This window comes from Muntiacus reevesi, chromosome 8 (genome assembly GCF_963930625.1).
Source record: "Muntiacus reevesi chromosome 8, mMunRee1.1, whole genome shotgun sequence".
NCBI lineage: Eukaryota > Metazoa > Chordata > Mammalia > Artiodactyla > Cervidae > Muntiacus > Muntiacus reevesi.
This window is the reverse complement of record NC_089256.1, coordinates 76,606,122-76,631,259: the sequence shown is the minus strand read 5'-3', so window position 1 is coordinate 76,631,259 and position 25,138 is coordinate 76,606,122. Positions and strand designations below refer to the sequence as shown.

Below are 25,138 nucleotides of genomic sequence, written 5' to 3'. Positions count from 1 at the left end.
ATTTTCAAATTTCACTTCTTGAAATGTGGATGCTTTTAAAACCAAGAGTCTCTTGGGAAAATTTTCGCTTAAGCTTCTTCTATTCCTTTTAATTCAATTTAAATTTAGAAGTTAAATTTTAACAGAGTTCATCTATTAATGTATTTATATCATGATAGAAATCTACTGTTTAACAGGAAAAGACTAAAGAAGATTGCATTTTCCATTTTTGTTTTTTCGTCTACTTAACAGCTATCAAGGACTTGTACAAAGCAAGGAACAAATTATTCTGTATTGAAATAAAACTATTAAAATCATCAAAACACAGTGTGACTTTCTGCATGACTAAATAAGTACATCTGCCATCACATCCTTATAAGATAGTTTGATCTGCAGGGATCTGTGGCTTCAGAAGACAGCCAAATTAACCCCATGAATGGTTATATGTGTTAGTGAGAAGCAGAAGGAAATTGTGTCTTGCACTCCAAAAAAAATTTTTTTTGGCCTTTTGCTAAATTTTGTCATTTTAACAAATGCTGATTGAATATACATTACATACTATGCTCAGGTATAAATGGGGCACAAGTATGACTAAGTCACAGGCTTCCTTCCCACTGGCAGAAAGTGAGAGCTGTAGCCAAATAACCCAAATATCATCTATAGTAGGATCTGTTCTAAGAAAATATGAGCCATATAAATGGTGGTTAAACACATAACGAGATTGTAAAAATACACAGATATCAGAGAAAAGATTTTAAGAATTGGATGCTATTTGAGATAGACCCTGAAGCCCAGAGAGAATTATCATTGATAGCGAGGACTTAGGAGATGAGGAAACATTTGCAAAGGAGAAAAGAAAAGCCAACTAGAGGGGAAAAAGTAAATACAATTATGGAGAAAGAGAGCTACTTTTCTGGCCACTCTGAGCAATTTAGAAAGATCTAAAAGAAGTGTAAGATATATAAAGGAGAGGAAAGTAGAATGAGATTTGAGCTGGACTGAGGGCCACTTTAAATACTAAGCCAAAAAATATGAAACAAAGAAACTACACAAACATTGAAAAAACCTCACAGTATAGAAACATTTTTATATGTTTGGATTAAAAAAAAAGAAAACCCAAACTCTCCATGTCCCATACAAACATAACTATAAAAGTCAGTATCTCACCCTCTTTGTTTTTGGATATTATACAAGAACAACCAGGAAAGTAAGAGGAAATAACTGCACAAACGAATTCTATATTCACCAAAACCCCAAGGTAGACTTAACCTGCAGCCTACAAACCATGACGAGGGGCAGCAAACAGAAGACTGGACTGAAGTTAACAAGGATAAATTGCTAAGTATGCAGAGAGCAGCAGCATTTCCGAAAGTGCTGCAGAGACGCTCACTAAAGATGAGGGGCTCACCCTGCACCCGAGCACTGTATCCTTCATTTGCACCTGTGGATGCTACACGGGGTGAACAAGGCTGGCAACTGAAAGCTCTCATGTGCTTCAGAGAAACGTCTGAGGCAGGACTACCTAAAGAATCACACCTACGAGCCATTTCCTGCTAAAAGAAGACCGTCTCTACAGGTTGTAAAACTTGAAGGCCGCACTGATCGCACGTCCCAGGTTTTCGGTCAGGGACCTACTACAAATTTCAAGTCTATGAAAACCAACCTAATTAATGATAATTAATTAAAAGAGTAAATTTTAAAAAAAGACTGATATAGCATGGACACAAATGTATTATAAGCCAAATTAAAATGAATTTTAAAAAGAGCAGCAAAACTCATTAATACAAATACACCACCAGGAACATGTTGCCAGTAGATAGATATTGTTACTAAGAATTTTGTGACAAACTAAATTTCAAAAATTGAAAAAAGTGCTTATCTCTGTATGGAAGATCACAGGGCAAGAGTGAAAGAAATCAGGGAAGAGATGAAGACACAATGGGAAGTGATGAAAAATCAACTGGCAGAACTTAGGGGGAAAAAAATACCACAAGTGAAAATAGGTTGCGGTAACACAATAAGGCATAGAGTATCCAAGTGAGAAAAGCAAATGTGAGAAGGTAAATATCTAAAAGAACAAATTAGAGGGAAATGAGAGATGCTGAAAAAAAGATCCAGCAAGCATAAATGGGGTGAGTCTTTAAGAAAGAAAATGTAAGCAGAAATATTTTAAAGCATTATGTAGTAAAACTACGCTCAATAAGAGACAAGCTGACAAACAGAAAAGATGTTGTTAATCACCTCTCTAATAGCCTTGTCTCCAAATAGAGTCACATTGGGAGATGCTGGGGGCTAGGAATTTGGGCAAACACAATTCAGCCCATAGCATGTATTTTGGAACTTTTAAGTTCCAAGGAAGCTTCAGTCTTGCCTCTGCATTTTTGGTAACTTAGTTCCAAACACAATCAGTTTTATTAACATGTCTTCACTTTTCCAAAATCCCAATCCCTTTATTTGCTTGCAAATTTGATATTTCTTGGTACAATTTTATGCTTTGTATAGCTTAGAAACAGGCAATCTTTGTTACTGGCCTGAGACAATTTTTTTAAATTGTGGAAAAGATGGAGTTAGGTGATATCGCTAGTGGAAAGGAGTTGGGGGCAAAAATATATAAGTAAAAAACATTTTTTTTGTTTTTGTTGAGGGGTTGGGGGGAAGACATAACTTATGCCAGAAATAATAGCCTCAGAATAGCCAAAAACAATAGCAAAATCACTAGTTTTTCAAGATAAAGACAGAATCACTTGACAGCCAACCTAAATGATCTAATCATTCAAGTGAAGAGAAATAAATATCGTACATTAGGTATCTTCATAGCGACGATCAATACCAGTAGACAGTAGACATAGCAACTTCCACAAGATAAGCAAGCAAACAATATGTGAGGTATGAATATTACAAACATCCAAACTGCCCTTCAAATTTGAAAACTATCAATAGTTTCAACATGCAGGGTTTTCAGGGATTACTGCTCCCAACAGTACTTTTTAGGAAATTACTACAACATAAGTTGAGAAATGACAGGAAAATTTGGAAATAGATATGGTGGTGAGCATTAAATATATTTAATAGTTAAATGCATTCAGTTCAGTTCGGTTCAGTTCAGTTGCTCAGTCGTGTCTGACTCTTTGCAACCCCATGAACCGCAGCATGCCAGGCCTCCCTGTCCACCACCAACTCCCGGAGTTCACCCAAACCTACGACCATCGAGTCCGTGATGCCATCCAACCATCTCATCCTCTGTCGTCCCCTTCTCCTCCTGCCCCCAATCTTTCCCAGCATCAGGGTCTTTTCCAATGAGTCAGCTCTTCGCATCAGGTGGCCAAAGTATTGGAGTTTCAGCTTCAGCATCAGTCCTTCCAATGAACACCCAGGACTGATCTCCTTTAGGATGGACTGGTTGGATCTCCTTGCAGTCCAAGGGACTCTCAAGAGTGTTATCCAACACCACAGTTCAAAAGCATCAATTCTTTCTTTATAGTCCAACTCTCACATCCACACATGACCACTGGAAAAACCATAGCCTTGACTAGAGAGAACTTTGTTGGCAAAGTAATGTCTCTGCTTTTTAATATGCTGTCCAGGTTGGTCATAACTTTCGTTCCAAAGAGTAAGCGTCTTTTAATTTCATGGCTACAGTCACCATCTGCAGTGATTTTGGAGCCCAGAAAAATAAAGTCAGCCACTGTTTCCCCATCTATTTGCCATGAAGTGATGGGACCGGATGCCATGGTCTTAGTTTTCTGAATGTTGAGCTTTAAGCCAACCTTTTCACTCTCCTCTTTCACTTTCATCAAGAGGCTCTTTAGTTCTTCTTCACTTTCTGCCATAAGGGTGGTGTCATCTGCATATCTGAGGTTATTGATATTTCTCCCAGCAGTCTTGATTCCAGCTTGTGCTTCCTCCAGTCCAGCGTTTCTCATGATGTACTCTGCATATAAGTTAAATAAGCAGGGTGACAATAGACAGCCTTGATGCACTCCTTTTCCTATTTGGAACCAGTCTGTTGTTCCATGTCCAGTTCTAACTGTTGCTTCCTGACCTGCATACAGATTTCTCAAGAGGCAGGTCAGGTGGTTTGGTGTTCCCATCTCTTTCAGAATTTTCCACAGTTTATTGTGATACACACAGTCAAAGCCATGTGTATAATCATGGAATAGTCATGGAAAACCACTTCAGTATTCTTGCCTTGAGAACCATGAAGAATATGACAAGAGTTAAATGTATAACTGAGATTAAAGCAGCATAGCCTCGGATGACAAGTTAGAAGGCAAATGCCAGATAAAATTAACAAAAACTGGGAGAGTAAGAAATAAGTTTCATTCATGAAAATTCAGTAACAGCTGAGAGAGAAAGGACTTAAGCCAACAAGTCTAGTGGTAGCAGCAGAAGCAAATTTAACAAAAGTACAAAGATCATATTATTGAATAAAATTGTGTGGTGGATGAGGGGGAGGAGAATGAAGAAACATGCTCATTTTATCATCAGTCAACATGAATCTAATTGTTACTGTCCTAGAAAAATAAAGTGCTGGAAGAATTATATAAACCTCTGACTATAAAAGTACTACCAATACAAATGTATAACAATGCCCCCAGATAAAAATAAAGAAAAAGATTACAGGTTGAGTGAAAACTTCAGCATCATGGGAGAGAGAATTCTCACTGAATAGTGTTTTATATGTTCTGATATTTGACCAGTAGGAAAATATGCTGTTTTGCATGTAAGAATGCATGTATGTGTTAATTATTTACTTTGGGCTGCGCTGGGTATTTACTGCGCCATGCAGGCTTTCTCTTGTTGTGGCCATCAGGGGCTTCTCTAGTGTGGGTGCATGGGCTTCTCTCGGTGAAGCAGCGGCTCTAGATGCGTGGGCTTCAGCGGCTGCAGCACAAGGACTCGTAGCTGGTTGGGGCTCCTCGGCACAGGCTCAGCAGTTGTGGTGTCCAGGCTTCGTTGCCCCAAGGCAGGTGGGATCTTCCCTGACCAGGGATCAGATCCGTGTCCCCTGCGTTGACAGGTGGACTTTTATCCACTGGGCCACCAGGGAAGCCCTATATTTTGTTAATAAGACAAAATGCAACCTGGACCTACCTCATAAGCAAAGCTAAAAACGAAAACACTTTCCACTGCCCTAATACCAGCAACACAAGATGGTGTGGATTCCTGCCAGCTCGCAGTTGGTTCTGTCCTCTGTGCCGGCAAGTTAAGCACTGTAGCATCACAAGGCATTCTGAAGGCCTCAGAATTGTCCTGAGGACCACTGTGAATGCTGCTTCTGAAATAAACTCTAGCATTTTACTGAGATGTGTCTCAACTAGATGGGGAACTTTCATTGTAACTGACTGGTTTTGGGGACCATTCGGCCAATAACGAACCAAAAGGACTTTGTAAGTTCTTGACAGGGGCAATCTTTTTGGGATAATTTATTTATTTATTTTTGAGTTAAAAAACAAATGATAAAAAATTCATAGGCAAGGATGACTACCTATTTTCTGGGCCTGATGCTTAGAATTTGGAGAGCTTTCTTTAAGAAAATGAACAGAAAATTACAAATATAAAATTATTCATAAAAGTGGCTAAGTATTTAGAATGAGAAAATAAATCTCAACAAATTACTGGAAGCTTTGTACATCTGAGTCCTTTTCATCCTCAGATTTCTTTTACAAAAGGCACCTGAAATATTTACCTGGAAATGATCCCTGCTTGCAACCTGACTTCCTCTCTTGACCCAGAACACCTTAAAACTCCTTCTTGCTGTTGTTGCTGTTTTTCAGTTGCTAAGTTGTCTCCGACTCTTTGTGACCCCCGGAACTGAAGAATGCCAGGCTTTTCTGTCCATCACTAGCTCCCTGAGTTTGCCCAAACTCATGTTCATTGAGTCAGTGATGCCATCCAACCATCTCATCCTCTGTTGCCCCCTTCTCCTCTTGACCTCAATGTTCCCCAGCATCAGGGACTTTTCCAGTGAGTCAGCTCTTTGCATCAGGTGGCCAAAGTATTGGAGCTTCAGCTTCAGCATCAGTCCTTCCAATAAATATTCAGGACTGGTTTCCTTTAGGATTGACTTGTTTGATCTCCTTGCTGTCCAAGGGACTCTCAAAGTCTTCTCCAACACCACAGTTCGAAAGTGTCAATTCTTTGGCACTCAGCCTTCTTTATGGTCCAACTCTCACATCCATACATGACTACTGGTAAAACCATAGCTTTGACTATATGGACCTTTGTCAGCAAAGTGATGTCTCTGCTTCTTAAAACACTAAGTTTGACATAGCTATTCTTTCAAAGAGCAAGTGTCTCTTAATTTCATGGCTGTGGTCACCATTCACATTGATTTTGGAGCCCAAGAAAATGAAATCTGACACGTTTTCACATTTTTCCTATTGATTTGCCATGAAGTGATAAGGTAAGGTAAGGCTTAGTTGCTCAACTGTGCCCAACTGTTTGCAGTCCCATGGATTGTAGCCCACCAGACTCCTCTGTCCATGGGATTTTCCAGGCAAGAATACTGGAATGAGTTGCCATTCCCTTCTCCAGGGGATCTTCCTGACCCAGGGCTTGGACCCCAGTCTGTTGCATTGCAGGTGGATTCTTTACCATCTGGGCCACCATAGTGATTAGTAACTCTTAATACTCACAAGGGTGTTTGTGGATAAAACTTACATAACTTAACCTACATTAGCTTCACTGACAATCTCCTTTATGTGGCAAAAGTCATGTCATTAACCTAACACCTTCTAAATGAATAATGGTCCTCAATCCATATCACTATTCAGAGTAACAACACCTGCTGGGTTCATGACATAAGGTTTGCACATGAGTGAGTCTGCCATGGATTATGATACATGTAAGAAACCAATATCCATTTACTGAGCCTCTTTAAGATTATAAAAGAATGACATTATAAAAGAATGTCTTTAATGACTTGTTTTCATCACAGACTCTTCTCAAGACTCTTCTCAGTTCTTCAGTCAAACACTCGGTGTTGCTCTGAAGAAATTTTGCAGATATAAAGTCCCTAATCAATGGACTCTTAGTAGGGAGATTATCCTGGATAATTTGGGAAAGCCAGACTTAGCCAGTTAGAAGACCTCAAAAGCAGGACTGAGGCTTCCTTATGAGAGAAAAGAAATGCCAGCATACTGGACAAAGGCTTCTGCTTTTGCCCACAGAGTTCCATGTTCTTCCTGTCTTAACTGCTGTGGATGACAGCTTTAGCCTGTGATCAGTCTGCCCATAATCTTCCCTCCTGACTCAGCCCTACTTTTCTTGGACTTGCTGCACCAGACCTCACAACAAGGTGATTCCTTGTCATAAATTTCAATATATGGTCCTGCTAGCTCGGCTTCCCTGAACTCTGACTGCCACACTTGCCATAAAGTGTGTTGTTTAAGGCAGAACAATCATGAAGGGTGAAGTGTTCTTATGAAGACAAATAGACTGGTTTGTCAAGGTTCCTGTGATTTGTGACTGGAATCTGTCAGATACTGTTTGTAAATAAAATTTATATTTATTCAAACATACAGCTTATCTTAAAGCAACTTCAAGTTCCCACATAGGTATCATGTAGACCTCAAGCCTCAAACTACTTGTCCTTTGGGTTCAACAGCTTACTTGGAATCTTGGCGAGTGGTTCACTCAGAAGGGAAAGTAACAGCCAATGTACTTGGATTCATTGGGTCACATTCCATCCTTAAGCTTCTAAGACTTCCTTCACATTTAAAATTAACCCAGGTTTATTGCCCAGGCTACATGGCCTCATGTGACCTGATCCCTAACCCCCTCCACCCTCACTTCATGCCCCCTACAAGAATCTCTCTCACTCTTTTCCAGCAACACTGACATTTCTGTCCCTAGAATACACTAGCATGTAGCTTTATACTTCTGTTCCCATCCTTGGAATATTCTGCCCCCAATTGTTTGAAGAACTATTTCCTCTTATCTTTCAGGATTCAGCTCAACAATCAGAGAAACTTTCACTGGTATTCCATCTAGTCACATTCCATCACATTATCTTGCTTTAATTTTTCATACCATTTGTCAATGTGTGCATGCTAAGTCACTTCAGTAGTGTCTGACTCTTTGCGACCCTGTGGACTGTAGCCTGCCGGGCTCCTCCATCCATGGGATTTTTCAGCCAAGAATACTGGTTACCATGACCTCCTCCAGAGGATCTTCCCAACCTAGGGATCGAACTTGCGTCTCTTGCATCTCTTGCATTGACAGGTGGGTTCGTTACCACTAGCACTACCTGGGAAGCCACCGTTTATCAACATCACTATCCAAATGTACCTTCTTATATTCAGTTATTTAGTTATTGCTCCTAGTAATAAATTCAATAAGAGCACAGACCATGTCTGCCTTTATATCCCATACACCCTTAGCATGCAGCATTGTGTCTGGCATTTAGAAGATGGTAAAAAATATATATATGTATATATGTATATATATATACTGAATAAATGAACAAATGAATGAAGATTCTCCAAGCTTGTAAAAGGGCAGGCTCACTCCTCACACTTTGAAATTCCTACATTCCAGAGAACCAAGAAACTCTGTTATGGTAACAGAAGGGTTGATTTCCATGTCACAAATCTGTATATCCATCCACTAACCATAACACCTGCTCTTAAAAATTAACATCAAGTGTTATCAGTAAACATTTACAGTCTCTACTTCCTACTCAGGAAAAGATGACATTATACATTGATCACTTCATTTTATAGTTGGCTGCCCAACAAGATTTGTTAATAGTGATAACCAAAAGGTGCTTTTAAAATGATGAAAATGAAAAATGTGGTGGTCATGAAGCCATTCAAACATTTTCATGAAAAGAAAATGATTCAGTGATTTTAATAAAGCAAAGTTAATCTTTTGTCATCTGATCCCCCTTTGCCCGCCGGTTGAAGACTAACTATATAGAGATGAACGACAGTGACAAGCCTCACAAAGGCACCTGAGCAGGAAGGGACTTAGCAACCATGCAAACAGAGCACTGCAATGACTAGCTCTTGTTAGTTTATGAATATAGAGTATTCTGAAAACCTTCTCTTTAATTCTCATTCTTCATCTTATTCTAAGTCCTCTAGATAAGTGCTTTTCAAACATCAAGGTGCATTGGAATCACCTAGAAATCTTGTTAGAATGCAGATTCTGATTCCATAGATCTGAGTTGAGGCCTGTGATTCAGAAATTCTAACATCCTCCTTGGTGATGCCCAGGCTACAATCCACTGCGCAATTTTAACATCAAGGTTCTAATTCCTAAATCTAGACTCTAGAGAAGGATGGCCAAGCTGTCATTCCATTTCAGCTATCGCTGAATAACAATCAGGTAACCAAGCAACAGGTTGTTGGCAGAGTAGTGAGAGTTTACCAGAATGCTTTAGTGGTCTTCACACGACTCTTAAATGACCAATTCAGTACAGTTCAGTCACTCAGTCATGTCCAACTCTTTGCAGTCCCATGGACTGCAGCACACCAGGCTTCCCTATCCATCACCAACTCCCAGAACCTACTCAAACTCATGTCAATCAGGTCAGTAATGCCATCCAACCATCTCATCTTTTGTCGTCCCCTCCTCCTCCCACCTTCAATCTTTCCCAGCATCAGGGTCTTTTTCAATGAGTCAGTTCTCCCCATCAGGTGGCCAAAGTATTGGAGTTTCAGCTTCAACATCAGTCCTTCCAATGAATATTCAGGACTGATTTCCTTTAGGGTGGACAGGTTGGATTTCCTTGCAGTCCAAGGGACTCTCAAGAGTCTTCTCCAGCATCACAGTTCAACAGCATCAATTCTTCCGTGCTCAGCTTTCTGTATAGTCCAGCTCTCACATCCACACATGACTACTGGAAAAACATAGCCTTGATTAGATGCACCTATGTCGGTAAAGTAATGTCTCTGTTTTTTTAATATGCTATCTAGGTTGGTCATAGCTTTTCTTCCAAGGAGCAAGCGTCTTTTAATTTCATGGCTGCAGTCACCATCTGCAGTGATTTTGGAGCTCAAGAAATTAAAGTCTCTCACTGTTTCCATTGTTTCCCCAACTACTTGTCATGAAGTGATGGGACCAGATGCCATGATCTTAGTTTTCTGAATGTTGAGGTTTAAGCCAACTTTTTCAGTCTCTTCTTTCACTTTCATCAAGAGCTCTTTAGATCTTCTTCGCTTTCTGCCATAAGGGTGGTGTCATCTGAGTATCTGAGGTTATTGATATTTCTCCTGGCAATCTTGATTCCAGCTTGTGCTTCATCCAGCCTGACATTTCACATGATGTACACTGCATGTCAGTTAAATAAGCAGGGTGAAATGACCTGTTCAGCCTTTTTAAAAATGATTTTGGTTTTTTTAAGAGCAGGTTTAGGTTTACAACAAAATTGAAAGGAAGGTACCAAAGATTTCTCCTATATGCCCTCCCCTCACACATGTATAGCCTTCTCCATTATCCACATTATTCACACCAGAGTGGCATATATTTCAGTAAGGGTGAGTCTACACTGATACATTATAATCACCTAAATTGCATAGTTACCTAAAGGGTCTACTCTTGGTGTTGCACATTTTATGGATATTTAAAGGATAATGACAAATATCATTCATTATAACATCACATGGAGATTTTTTCATTGTCTTAAAAAAAATCTTCTGTGCTCTTCCTATTCACCTCTTCTCCTCCTTCCCTGGCAACCACTGATCTTTTTACTGTTTCCATAATTTTGCCTTTTCCAGAATCCCACAGAGTAGGAATCATGGGAATCATAAAGTGTGTACGTTCAGATTAGCCTCTCTCCCCTTGGTGAGGATGCAAAATTGTATGGCCACTTTGGAAGATGGTTGGTTGCTCTACAACCTTACCAGCATTAGGTGCTGTCAGTGTTCTAGATTTTGGCCATTCTAATGAGTGCATAGTGATAATTCATTGTTCTTTTTTACTTTGAATTTCCCTGATGACATATGATGTGAACCATCTGTTGAATCTTTTAAAAAATGTTTTTCACACATTAATGACTTCTATTGTGTAGGACTCAATTTATGGTGCTATCAAGTAAGCAAAGATATAATAGGAAGGATTTTTTGTTTACTTCTAAGATGTCTCTGAGTTTTGTGCTCAATCTGGCCCTTCAGTTATCTAAAATTTCCTGGAATGAATAACATGTCGAAATCTCTTATTTCTTACTTAAACTGAATATATGTATAAATACATTCTCCTTGTATTTAACTATTTGTTCAAGTAAGAAGATTTCCATAATATCAGATTCTTTTTCTTTACTGATACTAGATTTAAGATTGTATTATAAAACAAGGTGGATTTTATATGTATACTTCTTACCTATAGTTTAAGAACTACAGAGAGCAATGAAAACCCACTATTGACAGTATTGACCCTTGCATATCCTTCTGAGTAGGCAGATTCTAGCTGAGTTCACTATTTTTGAACTATTTTGCCCCTCTTTGTAAATTGTAGGTTGCCATGGATATGCAAACTCTAAGAGTTTTAACTGACCTGCTCCCATTCCTTGAAAACACCAGTTTGGGTACCTATCTGCAAATTGGGTCAGAGGCTATTATCTTGTACAAATTAGCAACCCCTACCAATTTTTCAGTTCTTCTAGTTTTCTTCAGTGTCTGACTATAATCCTCCAAACTTATTCAGTTCTTCTCACACCTGTCTGAAACTGAGAACTAAACCTGACAGTCCAAGTCTGTAGGCTGCCCTGCAGCTCTCCTTGGCTGTCAGGACCTCCCGGGCTTAGAAACAACTGACCTTTGCCACCCCCTCCTAACATCGGGCTCAACTGCCAAAGAATCCCCGAGAGACACTTCTCAGACACTGTTTTGCCCCACCCAGAAAATTCATGATCACCCCTGGGCTGTCCAACAATGAGCGGCATTCATTCATCTTGAACAAAAGTGAGGGGGCTAACAGCATTGAACCTTACCTGAATCCTGGAAAATCAGAACATGGAGGCAGTTAAGAAATGCCACACTCTCTCATGTTCTGGAAACAGATGACAACCAAGGACCACTCTTTTCTCTCTGCTTCTGAGATAAGGCCTACTCCACCCTCCTCACAAGTCTGATAAGACTCATGGATTCATTGACCTGTCTCTATAGCAGCTCAAGCCCCCTTCCTTTTTTGAGATATCCCTCTTTAATGAATATTCTTCCTCTTGAAATAGCTTGAATACAGTTATCTCTTACATTATCCTGTGCATTTTGTCTTTGACAGACCAACAACAACAAAAAACAACTCGCCCGAGGTATCACTAATGCAGCATTTCCTCTATCCTGGAAGTTTTAAAGTTGTTATAGGTACAATTTGAAAGACTTCTGGGGAATTTATTTACAAAATCTGACCCAGAGCCACTTCTAAGTAGCTTCCAGTTTTTTGAATAAAGCATATCAAAAAGGGATTTCAAGCTGCTTGAGAACCCACGGGGAACAACTTGGAAGCTAAAGAGAGATTGTGAAAGATGTTTCAACTTGAAAGGGAAAGAAAGAAAATACAGAAGAACATTGAAAACCCAGTAGGTAAGATTAAAAAGTCACCTGGGGGTTATGAAGTGTTTGAAAACTGTCCCAAGTTCCAAAATAATAGTTTAAAGTGTTGAAAGTAAGTCTGGCAAAATGCCTCTCATCGTACAATCCCCAAATAACCTTCCAAACACTGTAATTATGGAGATTTCAAGAATGTATGTAAAATGCAGTGCAAAGACTTAAGGTAGACTCTGTAATGATAATGTGGAGGAGGGACTATATTGGTGACTGAGTTTTTTTAAGATTTTTTAATTGAGATTTTTTTAAGAGATTTTTTAAAGTGCCATTTATAATAGCAATTTTTAAATTCAGTAGCCTCCTATGAAAAAGGAAATGAACAATTTTAAGTGAAAGTTATAAAAACAGGCAATATTAAGTGAAATAGCTGGATTTATAAATCATCATAAGAATAGGTTGCCTAGGGATTATGATTGCAACACTATTTGAACAAGAGAGGCTACATCTAGAAATATTAATAACATGGACACCTGCCTAAATAACATGAATCCCTTCTCAACTATAATCCGTCTTTTACTGGTTATGCAAAACTAGAGAAATTATTTAAACTCTTCTTCTATGCCACTGAGCCTATGCCAGAGACCCTATATATAGTAAATAGGGGCAATAAATATCCCTATGTCATAGAGCTATTTAGTGGAATAATAATATCATCAATAAAGAAAACGTATTAAAATTTGATTAGGTGACAGGCTCTGTGCTAAGGGCTTCACATGGGTTATTTCACCTAATGTTCACAACAACATTATGGGGAGGATAACAAATATGATGCCCATTTTTAGTTGAAGAAACTAAGGCATAGAGAGTTTAATTGACCTGATCAAGGTCATACAGATAGCAAATGGTAGTCTTGATTTGAAGCCACGCTTACGCTAGAAATTTGGCCCTAACTATATCTTTATTGCTTTGAGTTTTCCAGGTTTTTTTCAAAAGACAACCATAACCATTAACACCTTATAACTTAGTAGGAATAATGACTGTGATTTCAAAGGTTACAAAATAATGCGAAGGACAGGAGTGGAATAAAAAGCATGAACAGCCAGGGAACAGGATACTATGCCAACTACCAATGTTTTGCTCCTCGGTTCCCATCGCACTCTTCACTGCTTGTTGTGTGATAATGGGCCGTGCCTGCATGCTAAGAAGCTTCAGGCATGTCTGGCTCGTTGCCACCCTTGAACTGTACCCTCCAGGTTCCTCTGTCCATGGGATTCTCCAGGTAAGAATGCTGGAGTGGGTTGCCATGCCCTCCTCCTGGGGATCTTCCCGACCCAGGGATAGAACCCACATCCCTTAGGTCTCCTGCATTCGCAGGCAGGTTCTTTACCGCTAAGCACCACGTGATAATAGCCCAGAGTCCTGTAAATGCTCTCCTTTACAGCTGGGATGAAGCTGAGCTCTGCCACTAGAGGGCACTAGAGGGACACTGGATTTCTCTCTAAGTGGGTGCTTCTCACCAGCCTCCTACAGGGCTGCTCCTCCAGCGCTAGACACCCACAGCGTGGCTTCCCCAGGACCCAGCTCCTCACGTGTCTTCTCCAGCTCCAGACTCTTCTTATGCAAGTATAGGCTTCTCGAGAACCAGCAGCTTCCCTCGTCACCCTCTCAGGTGACTGCAGCCGAGTGCCACCTGTGTACCACCATCCAGTGAATGACTTTCCATAATACCCCAGGAGGCAAGGGGAAGGCCACCAGTGTGATTCCTCCCTTGACAGCCTCCCTTGCACCCCCTTGATGCCTCTGCAGTGAGTTCTGCACCCCCTGTGGATGGGAAAGAATCTGAGAACAGATTTCTGCAAACTCCACCTGCAGCAGCTCTGCCACTTTGCCATCCAGTGAGACAGGGATGAACCCACTCCTGCAAGGTCTGGGTCTCAGCCCTAGTGGGCATCTTCTCCCATCTAACTCAGGCCTGGAAGTAGTGGCTGATCTTTAGACCTCCTGTGTTCTTCAGAATTCTCTTTACTTCTTACTAGCCAGTGTTTTATAATGGGCATATATTCTATCTAAAATCAGAAGAAAAAAATGAGCTAAAAAATAAAACTAATTCTAAAACATGCCTTGACTGTAGTTCTCCTGACTTACAGTGGCTTTTCAGTTATTGGTCTTTGTCTTTCCTCCCTACTATAGTCAGTTTCTTGGAAAAGTGCTAGCTTTCCTTGGTTGATGACCCACAGGTACCTGTCTCAACATATTCTGAAACTAACGCTACACCATCTCTTCCTCCTATGAGTCCTCTCTCAATAACTGCCTCTTTTATTAACACAGTTATCCAGGCTAGAAATCTGACAGTCATACATATCTTAACATCTCACCAGGGCATATAATCCTCTCATTTATCTCTGCAACACTTCTCAAATTAGTTTCTCCCTTTCAGGGTCTCCTTATCTTCAAAAATAATAATAGTTACCATTTATGCTTATTATGGGCTAGTCACTGCTAAAATTAATCCACACACCTCCAGGCACCATTGGTCCCACTCAACAGATGAGAAAACTGAGAATTTGTAGGTTATGTAATTTATCCAGATATAAACAGCTAGTAAAAGGCAAAGTGAACATGGACAAGCAGGTAGTTGATGTCATACAAGTTCCCACAACTCTAACACATCCACTGCCTTCAGTTTAGCCCCATTATAATGCATCCACCACACAGTTTCCAGAGAGCTTTCTAAAATGCAAATCTGGACATAGCATTTTCCTGTTTAAAGATTTCAAAAGGAATTTTGTTTCTGGGTCAGATATAAGTAGCGGCAGGTCATCCTTCTCATTGGACTAGATGGAAGAAAAAAAGGTAAATTACAGAAATGATATTCTTAAAGCCATAATAGGGCTGTGGAAACAAAGATTATCAAACTAAAATACATGAGATAGTAGAACCTTCTCAGGTAAACTGAGATTGCCAAATCTTTTCTTCCCCCTGGGGATTAATCCTGTCTAGGCACTGCTAAGAAACAGGTTTGCCACAGACAAAGAGACTTTTCTAAAGGGAAAGGAAAATCAGAAGTGCTTTGGATGACTATGTGGGTTGAGGTGATGGACTGAAATCCGAAGGAACATTGTAACTGTGCCCAGGGTTCCCCACAGGACTTAATCTGAGTGCTGGGATGGTGTGGGAGACCGTGAATTGGACTGGATGGGGGAGGCAGATTAACATTTCCCGCAGTCTTATAGTACTTAGAAGACAGTAACTACACTAAAGTGAGAGGCCTTAAACAAACATTTGAAATTGAAAGTAAACAAAGTCTAACTGCAGCCATGACCCTGCACTGACTGAACTCAGTTCCTAACTGAATTAACATGAATCACACTTCATGCTCTTCGTCCAGCTAAGGAAAGAAAATAACATCAATTTCATTATCTATAGATATTTTACACAATTTCTGTCATACAATTTAAAAAACTGTACCAAAAAAATGTACAAAATTATAGCACTTGCGAGAAAGAAATAAAATGTGATCAATAACCAAAAAGGAAAAATAGATATTAGAAGCAGATCCAAGGATCATCCAGATATTGATGTCAGCAATCCAGGACTTTAAATTATAAATATGTCAAAGAAAACAGAGAGAATATTTGGACAAAATGGATGACATAAAGTATTTAAAACTCAACTTAAATAATTTAAAATACTTAAAATAAGTATTTTCAACTGAGAATTAGAATATATATATAAGATTCAAATGGCATTTTAGAAGTGAATATATGTATATATGCACACACGCACATATATTTATATATAATCTAACATTGGAAACTGATATCATAGGTTTAAAAGACTTGCAAAAGAGACAGGATTAGTGAATGCAAACATAAATCAATATAACATATCTACACTGAAGCTCAGAGAGGAAAATAAAATGGAAATATGAGAACCCAGGAAACATTTGTGATATAATTAAAGTCCAAAATATATGTAATTGCAATCCCAGCAGGACTGGAAAGTGGTAATCGAAAAGAAATAAAGATAATAACTGAGAATTACCCAACATTGAAGAAAGACGCATTCAAAAATTCCTATCAACCCCAAGCAGTAGAGATACAGAGAAAAGTGTACTTATGCCCAGCATGATAAAGCTGCTAAAAACCAAGGATAAAGAGAAAAACCTTTAAAACAGTCAGAAAAAAATATTACATTCAAAGAAGTAACAATATTATGAAGAGTGCAATTTTAAACAGGAACTATGGGAGCAAGGAAGCAATGGTATAGCAACTTCAAAAAGTTGAAAAGTACTGCTATCTAGAGTTTTAAATCCAATGAAAATATCCTTTCAAAGTCAAAATGGAATAGACACATCTTTCAGAAACAAAAAGCCAGGAAAATGATTTGCCACCAGACCCATCAGACATTATAAGAAATACTGCAGGAAGTTCTTCTGAATGAAGGAAAGTAATGTCACTGGAAGCCTCGTACCCCAACAAGAACTAAAGGACACAAGAAAGAGTATTGTAACCTTTGTAATAATCATTAAAAGAATAACACAAACAGATATAAAAACTGAAGAATTAGTAGAAAAGATAAAATAGGATAATTCAGAACAGTTGACTGAAACATTTCAATGTCTCCTCATTCCTGGTAAAATAAATACCAAAGTCTTGAACATGGCAAGCCAAGTGCCCTATGCTTTGGCTTCCATTTGCCTCTCTAGCCTTAATTCTCATGTTCCTTCTAGAACCCAGCCATTTAAATGGGACTACACATAGCTCCCTAAGCACACACCATCCATCTTGTTCATATGACCTTACCCTTGCATACACTGCTCCTTTACAAGAAACATATACTCTTTTTTTAAATCTGAATAATATCGATTTAACTTTTACTATCGAGTTCAGGCATGATCTGGTTTCTCTGGAGAATCATCTATGAATCTCCATATGGTCCCACAGTACCCAGGGCTTACCGCTATTATAGCCTCTGCTGTAAAACATAATTGAAAGGGGGAAACACTAACTAAAACCACCCACCCTGGCCAAGCACCATAATAACCACATGTCCTAGTAAGGAACATGGAACCAACAAGCCACCATCAACAGGGAAGGTCTAAAGGAGACGCCAGTCCATATGTTCTTCCACCCTCCCAGAATCCTTCCCATTGGAGTCCATCTTGGCTGAGTGATGCCCATGCCACCGGGGGGGGGGGGGGGGTACCCTGAGTCAGAATGATCGGCCAGAGGCAACCCGGAAATGAATCCCATTATCAGAAGACCATGGTATTACGTGGCATAAGACGTGCCATCACCATGGCAAGGCCGTCTTCCTGGGTTCCCTTAGCCTCCTGCTCTCCACCTGCTCCTGCTCTCCACCTGGGCACACCTTCCCAATAAAATCTCTTCCTTTTTCAGCACACATGTCTGCTCAGACAATTAATTTCCGAGTATTAGACAAGGGCCCCCTCTCGAGCCCTGGAAAAGGTCCCCCTTCCTGCAACATAATGATTTGTTTCCTTATCTGTTTCCCCAACTAACCTTCAAGAACTTTGAAGACTGTCCCTCTACATGTCAGCTCTGTCCCTTCACCATCCAGCAGAGAAGGCATTCAATATTCACCAGGGAGGCTAAACACACACAAGCAGACATGATTTCTGTATCTGCTAGTTGAAGACCATTACTATGCAGAGCATGTTGCAATCCTGGGGCATTCTCCAGACCTTTATTTCTAACTAGCACACCAGTACCTCAAACTCAACACCTTCCAGACTCAACTGTATTCATCTGTGTCAAACTCAGTCACCATGACACTGTCTGAAGTCACCCACTGCAGCCGGCTTGGAATCATTTGGACTTCTGCCCTGCTTCACCCCTGATTTCCTTACCTTTTTCCTCATGTTTCTTTGGTCTAGACTTCCTCTTCTCCTTCACCCTTTGAACTCCTACCCATTTTAAAGTCCACAGGGTCTTCCGTGTAGCTCAAATGATAAAGAATCTGCCTGCAATGCAGGAGACCCGGGTTCAATCTCTGGGTCAGGAAGATTCTGTGGAAAAAGGAATGGCAATCCACTCCAGTATTCTTGCCAGGAGCATCACACGGACAGAGGAGCCTGGCAGGCTATAGTCCATTGGGATCTCAAAGAGTTGGACATGACTGAGCGACTAACACCACTACTCAGAGGAAATTTGAACTAATTCCTTCTTATGCCCCAAGTGTGCTAAGTCACCTCAGTTGTATCCAACTCTTTGGGAACCCATGGACTGTGGCCTGCCAGGCTCCTCTATCCATGGGATTCTCCAGGCAAGAATACTGGAGCGGATTGGCTATTTCCTCCTTCAGGGGATCTTCCTGACCTGGGGATCGAACTTGCTTCTCTTACATCTCTTGTATTAGCAGGTGGGTTCTTTACCACTAACGCCACCTGGGAAGCATCATGCCCCAGGCAGGTGGCTCAGACAGTAAAGAGTCCGCCTGCAGTGCAGGAGACCTGGGTTCGATCCTGGCTTCCATCCCATGGACAGAAGAGCCTGTTGGGCTACAGACCATGGGATCACCAAGGGCCAGACATGAGTGAGTGAATAAGCACAGCACAGACTTAATCTGCCTTCTTGCCTGGTACGTCCACAGATTCCATTTGTGGTGTCATGCGTCATGCATTCTGTCACCCTCAATAGTTTATATCTGTCTCTCTCTCAAGTCGATGAAACTTTTTCAAAAAGGAACTGTTTTACTTGCAGAGAAAGCAGATGAGTAGAAATACTTAGAAGGGAGCAAAGGAAGAAAAGCTGAAGAATAAAATAGAAAAGCAAAAGAAAGAAAGCATCTTTTTTAAATGGCGTGGAAATTACAGGAAAATGTTATATTAAGATATCTGGGAGAAAAAATTCTCTTTGAACTCTGAAAATATATTAGAGGTTTCTTTGCATTTTCAGTATTTCCAACCAGTCATTCACCCCCACCTTCCCTTACACATCCTCCCTGCCCATGAGGAGCAGTTGTCTGAAGACAAAGGGGAATTTTCCTGCTGCAGAATGTGCAAGGCTCCTCAAAAACACAGGAGCTCCCAGGTCTGAGGAGAGTCGTTTACTGCGCTCATCATTTCTTTCTCCTACTTCCTGGCTCTCAGGTTTCTACCTTCTCCCTCTCCTATTTCTCTTGCCTCAGTTCTGACTCTGCTCCATCTTGGTTTCCTCCTGGGTACATGTTCTATGTCTGGACTGACTTTACACTTTGTTCTGGCTCCCTGGATCTTTTCTTACTTGCTGTTCCCCAAATTCTCTTCCGTCTGTGACTCAGCAGGGCATGATAAGTCCTCCCATGTTTATTCTTGAAAATGAATCATCCTGGGGAAAAAGCAATTGGCTGATAGACTGAAAGCCCTGTCGGATGAACCAAAGGTTATTTAAAGCCCTACTGTTTATGGATTCATGTTTTTAAAAGGAAATGAGCAGGTATCATAGATGATCCTCCTTAGAGCAAATCAACACTAGATTTAGAAAAGAGAAACTTGGAAAAAGCAAAGGAAGCTGATTAATAATTAGAGTGGAAATACAGTGGTGAGGAAAGGCAGCTGTACCTTGCTTACAAGTGGAATTAAAAAAAAAAAAAATGCTGACCAGCTGTCATAAGGAAGCAAGCAGAGACAAGAGGCTTAAACTTCCTCAAGTTTAAGCATAAACGTCTCCCTCCTACAAGGGTTATTATTTCTCAAGGATGATGTTGAACCCCCATCTCAGAGGATTTGAAAAGTTTAGAAACCACAGATCTCAGATGGTTTGAGTACAGTTCTGATCTTTTGACTACTACAAGCTGAAAATGTCTCTTTTCATTAATTATTTTAAATGAGTTCCCTGCGGTGTCCATATGCTTTCTGAGTGCTTCGCTGAGTAGCAGGTTGTATCGCCTGCACTCCTGTTGTGTCCCTCTTTGCGGGTAGGATGTTTGTACAGAATTACTCTTTAAGTTCTTAGAAACTTGGAAGCCTATAGCAATCTGAAAAAAATAGAGCATTCTTTTGCACATCTTGTTTCCAAATGTTCAGAGACCATTCACTTCTGTGTTCTAAGACAAGCTTTCTTTTCCTCTCATCCTATTAGCCTAGCATTGCAGCTGGAAGGTTCTAAGACAATACACTTTAAGTAGCCGCCATTTATAGACTTTCACATGAAAAGAACAAGCCCAGATTGTCAGAGATTCTGTTCAGAAGCAGCCTTAGGATGTCTCTTTCTCTGGTATCAGATTTGAAAATTCAGATTATTGGGGGGGAAAGGTTATTATTCATAGCAGAATCACATTATTCACGGCTTTCTGACTTCAGAAAAGTGGCAAAAGAAAATATCCCTTTTATGTATTTCAGCCCATTAGCTGTCCTTTCTGTGAGCATTGACCAGCAAGTAAGCTATAAATCTTAACAGTCAAACCACACTTCATTTCACTGCCATCTACAAGGCGAACATGTGTTACCTTCATGTTTCTCCATTTTGTTTTCTTAATTGGTTGAATTTCCTGGGGAGAAAGGATGGAAGTGGTACAGTGGTTGAGGACTTACTTTCAGAAAGTGATGGAAACTCTGGAATCTGGTGACACTGCTCCTCTGGGCCTTCTCTAAAGTATTTCTCAGGGTCTAGAAGAAAAGCTGGTTTATTCACTTCAGGTAGCTCTTTCAATGTTCCAATGCTTAATGACCTAAAACTGCCTTCACAACAGCAGGCTTTAAGGGAGGATGAAAAAAAGTACAATATCATTAATTCCTCAGAAAGAGCTAGCACATTTCCAAGTTAACTTCTTTTTTTAAAATTTAACCTTCCTGTTACTCAACTGGCACATCTGCAGTGATCAGCAAACCCTGTAAACACAGCTGTTCAAGATAAAGCCATGGTCCTTTTATTCAAAGGGACGAAAAGAAACTCAAGACTCCCCATTCATTTATTTTTCATTTTGTATTCTTTTGTGATCTTCCCTGGAAAATGAGTATTCTGCAATTTTGGAAAAGCTCCAGTTTCTCTTTTTTCTGCAAGAAAATTGCAGGCTTTGTGAGGTGAAGCCTATTTTTCAGCATTTAATTTAACAACATAACTAAAATTTTGAATATGCAGGTACAATTTCATTTTGCTATAATGTAAACCAGGGCTGTGTTACTATATCTATGATCCACACGATGAGATAATGAGAAGGAAAACTTGTAACTGTGCCTTTTACAAGCACAGTCTTGGACAGAGTGGAAAGTTTTCTTTTTGTTTCATGGGATGAATGGATAATGGAAAGCTTGTGTGCTTAGTCAATAAGTCATGTCTGACTTTTTGAGACCCCACGGACCTCACCAGGCTCCTCTGTCCATGGGATTTTTCAGGCAAGAATACTGGGCTGGTGTCATTTCCTTCTCCAGGGAATCTCCCCAACCAGGGCTCGAACCCAAACCTCCTGTGACTTCTGCATTGCAGGTGGATTCTTTACTTGCTAAGCCATTGGGGAAGTCCCTAGCAAATGGAATAGAAGTCTACAAAAACTTAATTCAAGTCATGACTCTAGGGACTTCCCTGGCAGGCCAATGGTTAAGACTTCATGCTTTCACTGCAGGGGGCTTGGGTTGAATCCCAGGTTGGGGACCTAAGACCCCACAAGCCACAAGGCTCAGCCAAAAAATAATTAATTAAAAAGATGTGATTCTGTGTGTTCTTGATTGTTAGCTCTAAGGTAAAAACTGTGCTTTTGTTACTGTGTTGTCTCACAACCAGCATCTACTCAGAGAGAAGCTGTGTGCTATGTAAGTGGTTCTCAAACTATACCAGATGTCAGAGCCATCTGCGGGGCTTGTTCAAGCATAAACCACTTGCACCACTCCTGTTTCTGATTTAGTTGGGTGGGAATGCTTAGTTGCTCAGTCATGTCCGACTGTTCACAATCCAATGGACTGAGCCCGCCAGGATCCTCTGTCCATAGGATTTTCCAAGCAAGAATATTGGAGTGGGTTGCCATTTCCTTCTCCAGCGGGTGGGCATAGGGCCCCAGAATTTACCTTTCTAAGTTTCCAGTGAGGCTAATTCTGGTAGACCAGGGAACATACTTTGGGAACCAGTGTATGTCAAACCAAAGGAGAAATATTCACAACCTGTAAAGTATCATTGGTAAATGGCAGACCTTGGACATCTACTCAAACATATTTCATTCCAAAACTTGTGCTCCAAAGTATAATACTAATAATAATTAATAATATTAGTAATAAAATTGTATTGAGTTTTTATAATATGCCAAGCATTAAGTGCTTCACATATAATTATTTCATGTAATCTTGGCAAAACTCCTATTGAGCAGATTAGTTTATAAACATGCATTGAATATTAACAAATAACAATGTACCTTTTGACAGCAAAAATTTCAACAGAAATGAGCATATTTGCTCTATGAAAGTGCAGCACCCCCTTGGGCATAAGTTGACAAAAGATTTGTAGTGAGTGAAATATTCTTGTTATATGATGGAGCTTCCAGAATGATTCTCACTACTCTTCCAAATAATACACTTCAGTGTGATAACAGTTTTTTTGTTTTAATTAATTTTTTAAAATAATTCTTTACCTAGTCTGCCAAAACTAAAAAAAAAAAAAAAAAAAAAAATACACCGTTCTATGTGGTTTGGGGCTTTCTGAGAGCAAAAAAAAAAAAGTTTTAATTTTATTTTTATCTTTCAAACACTTAGGGGATAAAATTAACATTTCAGTGCCAACTCTATTTTGGAAACTATACTGGGCACTTTCCACATGTTTTCTGGCTTAGACTTTACACTTCCGCCACTTGTTAACTGTGAAGGCTTGGACAAGTCACTTAATATCTCTGAGCCTCCTTGTCTTCCCTTCTTCAATGGAGATCACAAGGCCTTTTTCAGGTTTATTAAGGAATACCAACATTCCTGGTTCAATCCGAGTCAAGAAGATCCCCTGGAGAAGGAAATGGCAACCTATTCCAGTATTCTTGCCTGGGAAATCCCATGGACAGAGAAGTCTGGCGAGTAACAGTCCATTGGGGATTGCAAGAGTCAGACACAGCTTAGTGATTAAACCACCACCACCAATATTCTTGGCACATAGCATAGTTATTTGTTTTCTTCATAACAATCTATAAAATAATAACATAATAAAAATATATCAACAGTGATAACTTACTGAATGATTTTCGTATAATTCCACCATTGTACAGGTCATGTGAATTTTTCTTATAAACATTTCTTTCCATATATTTCACACCTAAGTTTATGACTTCTGAAGGTCTGACACTGGAAGAAAATAATTTATGATGAAATAAAAATCAATCACAAAGGATTAACAGACACTTTCTGGCTGTAAATATATACTGTTAACAACAACAACAAAATCTCTATCCTGTGGACTTAAGTAGTGACATTTGTTTGCACTAATCAAGTTACATCTTTGAGTACAGAGAAGAAGTCAGTTAAGCAAAGGTCCCGTCCTCATAAACCTGGAAGGTCAGAGAAAAAACTATGTAGAAGAAAATGTCACAGAAACGCACACTATCCCTGCCCTATGTGTAAATTATATGGGCTAATTAGTGTTATTTATCAAAAAGTTCTTTTATCCATTGTTATGCCTGCATCTTCACTTGTGGTATCCAAAATGCAAAAAGAAAAAAAAATACCTCAGTATTTTTGAGGCTTGTCTTATGAATCCACATGAAAACTTTAGATTAGCTTAATCCACAGAAAAAGTTTTTATCAAGAAAACACAGGAAGTGAAACCATTACGTGGTTGTGTATAATTCCAGTCAGTAAACAGGAAATGATTTCAAATATATTTAGCATTTACATCATAGACCTCAGCCTTAACAGCTACAAACCATGTTGCCAAAAATTATTATTATCTTGGAAAGTGTCTGGTCAGAAAACATCCCTATTTTCACAAAATTGTTGAGAGTCACAGGAACTGCCGTCTTCCTTCTGCCTACTTTCCTTGCATCCTTTAACCCTCTGTGATTATTACTCCCCCTTCTAACCTTTATTCCCAATTTTGTTACATACTGAGCAGCTATAGAACTTTGGGGCTTCCCTGGTGCCTCAAATGGTAAAGAATCTGCCTGCAATACAGGAGACACGCGTTTGATCCCAGGATTGGGAAGATTCCTTGGAGAAAGGAATGGCAACCCACTCGAGTATTCTGATCCGGAGAATTCCATGGACAGAGGAGCCTGGCAGTCTACAGTCCCCAGGGTCACAGAGTTGGACCTGACTGAGTGATTAACACTTTCATTTTCACTTGTTCATAGAACCTTGAGATGTTTCTTATACTCTCAGCCTCAATTTCCTGCTCTGCATGTGATTCTTACTGTGGTGTTAAAGGAGGTAAGAAGGATGAATGCTGAGTGATATGTCTAATAAATAATAGTATTCAATAAATGTTAATTTCCCTCCTTCTTTTTCCTCTGTCCTAGTTGACTGTATCTCTCAAACTTAAATGAGCTTAAAAGTAAAATTTTCATTGTAGAGTAGTTTTAGATTTACAAAAAATTTACAACGATAGTAGAGAGTTCTGGAACCCCTTCACCCAATTTTCCCTATTGTTAACATCTTATATTACAATTTGTCACAATTTTGAAATCAATACTGGTACATTATTAGTAGTATTTCACTAGGATTTTCCCAGTTTTTCCAACTGTCCTTTTCCTGTCCCAGG

The 25,138-nt window shown here is 39.7% G+C and overlaps 1 protein-coding gene across 1 annotated transcript in view; it reads right to left on the bottom strand.

Annotated features, from left to right (window-relative positions):
* Nucleotides 1-25,138, bottom strand: part of WDR49 (WD repeat domain 49) — a 169,992-nt gene that overhangs the window by 8,232 nt on the left and 136,622 nt on the right. Inside the window, exons 17-18 of the mRNA XM_065942875.1 lie at nucleotides 23,618-23,727; nucleotides 21,010-21,156 (exon numbers count right to left, since the gene is read on the bottom strand). Of these exons, the coding sequence (XP_065798947.1) occupies nucleotides 21,010-21,156; nucleotides 23,618-23,727 (257 nt within the window). The remainder of the gene's footprint in view (nucleotides 1-21,009; nucleotides 21,157-23,617; nucleotides 23,728-25,138) is intronic.